A 4350-nucleotide genomic window follows, 5' to 3' on the forward strand; every position below is an offset into this window, starting at 1 on the left:
CCAGGTCTCACCCCATTCCTATGGCAGCTGGCATTTAACGACTGGCTGATATCTCCTTTCTTACACCATTATTTGATGAAATTTAAAATTTAAATTAAAATGTAAAAGTTTTGTTTCTTGTTTAGAAAAACATTTGCTTCTCCCTCACTACCGTGTGCAAAAGTTGAGTTTGAGGCAGGTAAACCTGAAATCAGCAAGAGCTGGAAGCACCCAGCCTCCCGAGTCAGAGTCCTTAGAGCTTCATCATAGTGACTACACACTGGCCACTTGAGGGCACTGTGGATCCACTGAGTGGGTCACTGATAGCGCTGTCTGGGAGAGAGAGGGTTAAGGGAGACAGTCTTGATTTCGTCTCTGTATCAGGGATATTACTAGATGAACCGGAGGTAGTGCTGGCACAGGAAGAGTTAATCATAGCCTTATCAGATCAACCGTTATGCATGTGTATTTGTCATGACAGGAAGCCATGAACTGCAGCCTTATGTGACCTCTCTAGGTGCCTAAGTTTGACAGGGAGTGTGGGGAGGGTTTCAGCAGGGCAGCCTGGATAACCCAAGCCAGGCAGAGACAAAGGAGCATCTGTCTCAGATGAAGATCTCAGAAGCTGTGGGGATGGCTGTCTGCCCGGAAGCCTGCCCCCGACCCCTTGCTCAGCGCAGCTAGCTTCCCCTGCCCTGCAGGAAGCTGGACAGGAAGGGGGCAAGCCTGAGTTAACCGAGCTAGTCCTGGAGTACAGGGTGCCTATGGGAGCCTACAGGATGGTGACATCAGAACAGTGACATCACAGTAAAAACCTCCAAAAAACGGTGAGGAGGAGCAAAAGCCCTGCTTTCTCACCCCAGGAAACCAGCACCCTGAAAAGGGAGATGCTTAGTCCTGACCTGCCTGACTCTGCCTGGAATACCAGGCTCCTCTGCCATGTCATGCTTTGTCTCCTGGGGACAGGTGAGTCCTGAATACAGGTGGGACATCCCTGCATCCATAGCATTCAATTGTTGCTGAAGTATCAAACTCTCCTGAGCTGAGTCTTCAGCTTCTGTCTCCTTCCTCCACAGGTTCAGTGGCTGCTGGAGTCACCCAGTCCCCAAGGCACCTGATCAAAGAAAAGAGGGAAACAGCCACTCTGCAATGCTATCCTATCCCTGAACACGACACTGTCTACTGGTACCAGCAGGGTCCAGGTCAGGGCCCCCAGTTCCTCATTTCGTTTTATGAAAAGATGCAGAGAGATAAAGGGAGCATCCCTGATCGATTCTCAGCTCAACAGTTCAGTGACTATCATTCTGAACTGAACATGAGCTCCTTGGAGCTGGGGGACTCAGCCGTGTACCTCTGTGCCAGCAGCTTAGGCACAGCCCTGCAGAATTACTGGCTTTCTGTACCCAAACCCTCCTGTCTCAGCTGGGGATGTAACAGGGAGAAGGAGGTGGGGGCTGCCACACAACTTTAGCCAAGCCCCAGAGATGCTTCTAGTTCTTTTCAAACATTTTCCCCTGTCCTGCTGAGCTCAGTGAGAGCTCCTGCACTTGTGGGCTCTGGACTCACTGGAAGTTCTCACATCTTAGCCAGTACTTTTTAATTCCTAGCAAGTGGTGGGAGCTCGTACTCTGTGCCAACATATGGGCATGTGTTTTAGTGTGTTTTCTGTTGCCATACAGAATACCTGAGACTGGGTATTTTATAAATAAATGAAATTTGCTTCTTATAGCTCTGGAGGCTGGGAAGTCCAGGGTCAAGGACCCACATCTGGTGAGGATCTTCTTGCTGGTGAGGACTCTGCAGAGTCCTCAGGTGGCACAGGACATCATATATGAGGGGGTTCATGAAAGATGGCCAAACTGGCTTTTATAACAGACCCACTCTCATGATAACCTACCCATTCCCTCTATAACCCATTAATCCATGAATGGATTAACCCTCACGAGGGCAGAGTCCTTAAGACCTAGTCACCTCCCAAAGGTCCTACTTCTCAATGCTGCTGCATTGGGAACCAAGTTTTCAATATATAAATTATTTAGGAACACAGTCAAATCATAGCAGTGCACTTTTTTTTTTTTTCTTTGTTGAGACAGGGTCTCACGCTGTCACCCAGACTGGAATGCAGTGGTGTGATCATGGCTCATTGCAACCTTGAGCTCCTGGGTTCAAGCAATCCTCCTGCCTCAGCTGCCTGAGTAGCTATGACTACAGGGAAACATCAACTTGTAGGGACGTGTCCCCTTGCCTGGCTATTTTTTTTAATTTTTATTTTTTGTAGAGATGAGGCCTTGTCATGTTGTCCAGATTAGTCTCAAACTCCTCAAATGATCCTCCTGACTTTATGTGTTTTAATGCAAAGATAGACATTAGTATATCCACTTTAAAAATGAAGAAGATTTCAGTGTACTATTTTATAGATACGGAGCGGTGCCTCATGAACTTCTCCAGTATTTCGTATTTCTAAGGATCAAAGCCAGGATCCAAACCTACGACTCCATGCCTCCAAAATAAAACTTCTAAAATTCTATAGTGTTTCCTGGGCCTTGGTCAAGGAGCTACAGCAAAGCACCATTCTTCCATCTCAAGACTAGCCAAGCAGTAGAAGAGGGTCACATATTATGGAATGTGGTTACTATGGCTTATGACCTGCCAACCTCCAGGACATACAACTTCTAGCTAGAGAATATTTGTCCTGTCTTAGTTCCATATAGAATGGGGCTACAATATGTCCTAATATAGACGTATAGTGACAAGGGGCATTTCTAATACATCAGAGGGTTCAGTCAAGGAAACAGAATCCTCCAGAAATTCCAAGGAGAATACGAGTTAATACAGGGAATTAGTGGTTATAAACCACTGGAAGGCTGAGAAGTGGGAGGTTCTCAGAACGCTGAAGCTTGCCCTCAGGTCCACCACTAGTGATCAGAAAGGCTGAAGTTGCTACTTTTGCCCAGGTCAGGGACTACTGGAAATAGCTGAGAGTCACAGTGGTCTTGCAGTGACCAAAAGGCGGATTCACAAGAACGTATCCAGAGGTCGTTGCAAATCCACCTGTCTGTTGCTGTCAGATAAAAGTCTTTATTCTGCTTCAAACTTTTCCACAAGTATAGCTTACTGGGGGAAGCAAAACTGTTTTCAGAAACTTGCTCTCAGGAGAATCTGGGACATGTATTTTCAAGTCTTCTAGCTCTTGCAATAAGAGAGAGAGAGAGATTGTTGGAGGACATTTAAGGGTACTCAGTGCCATAGACAAGCATCAGCACACCCAGCTATGCAGCAGAGAAATGGAAAGCAGGGGAATAAATTTCATATTTTCTGTCAACTTGTCCATGAAAATTTATTACATGTATATATATAGTTTTGCTGTTGTCATTTAGTTGTTGTTCACTTGTTAATTTATTCAGTAGATATTCCTGGAATACCTATCATGTTAAAAATTTCCTTGGAATACAGAAAATGAGATGTAATTTTTCAAATTACACATTTTGTCTTTAAGAAGTCTAAAGTCTGGCAAGATAATATATTCCTAATTATTCATACATGCATTTACAACGTATGAGAGTCATTTGAATCAGTCAGTTTTCTGGCGTGGAACAGATGACACATTCAAAAAGGCTGAAGTGAAAACAATTTAATCAAAGGACTGTGTTCAGAGGGATAAACAGACTTAGGGACACAAGGAGTGTTGGAGGGACCAGGGGTTTCCAGCACACTGAGAAGCCAGTACAACTCCTGGGCCTATGGAGAAAGAGGTGGGAGGGAAATGCTGTGTTCCTGGAGGTGCATGCAAGTAATGAGAAAAGTTTCCCAGAGGGAGGAACTCAGGACCAGAAGCTAGGAAGGGGAAGCGCAGATATGCTGAACTCTCTCTTCACTACCCTTCAGTGTCCAGCTGGTGTCTGCCATTGGAAAGCCCAGCTGAAACCTTGGATAGCACCCTTTGCTGAAATCAGTCTTCAGGGGCACAGCCCAGGGCAGTACAGGGCAGGGAGGCGAGAGTGGGTTGTGGGGAACGTTGGGTGCACATGTACAACAACCAGCACAGCAGCTACCAAGTGTATGACGTGCCATTTGCAGATGCATATGCAAGTACGCAGTGGACAGAGACCAACTTAATTCTACCTCTTTTATGTGAACTTATAGAAAATTCCCTTGTTGATTGCTAATAACAAGCAATACTGTTAATCCCATTTTCTGTGGGCCATATACGAAGTACATTATTTCAATTAATTTCTTAAGAACTTCATAAGGGAGAACAATTCACTCCCATATTACAGGTAAAAAACTGTTAGAGAATTTAGATAATTTTCTAAAGGAGGTACAGCTAACAAATATTGAACTTGGACTCACACCTAGGCCATACTAACTTTC

General features: G+C 45.1%; 1 gene segment (V, D, J or C); it reads left to right on the forward strand.

Moving 5' to 3' along the window:
• The first annotated feature begins 205 nt into the window (after positions 1-205).
• Positions 206-3372, forward strand: LOC119621610 (T cell receptor beta variable 13-like). The segment is given in 2 exon segments: positions 206-945; positions 1056-3372. Coding segments are annotated over 2 exon segments (474 nt in total).
• The last annotated feature ends 978 nt before the right edge of the window (positions 3373-4350 follow it).

This window comes from Chlorocebus sabaeus, chromosome 21 (assembly GCF_047675955.1).
Source record: "Chlorocebus sabaeus isolate Y175 chromosome 21, mChlSab1.0.hap1, whole genome shotgun sequence".
Classification (NCBI taxonomy): Eukaryota; Metazoa; Chordata; class Mammalia; order Primates; family Cercopithecidae; genus Chlorocebus; species Chlorocebus sabaeus.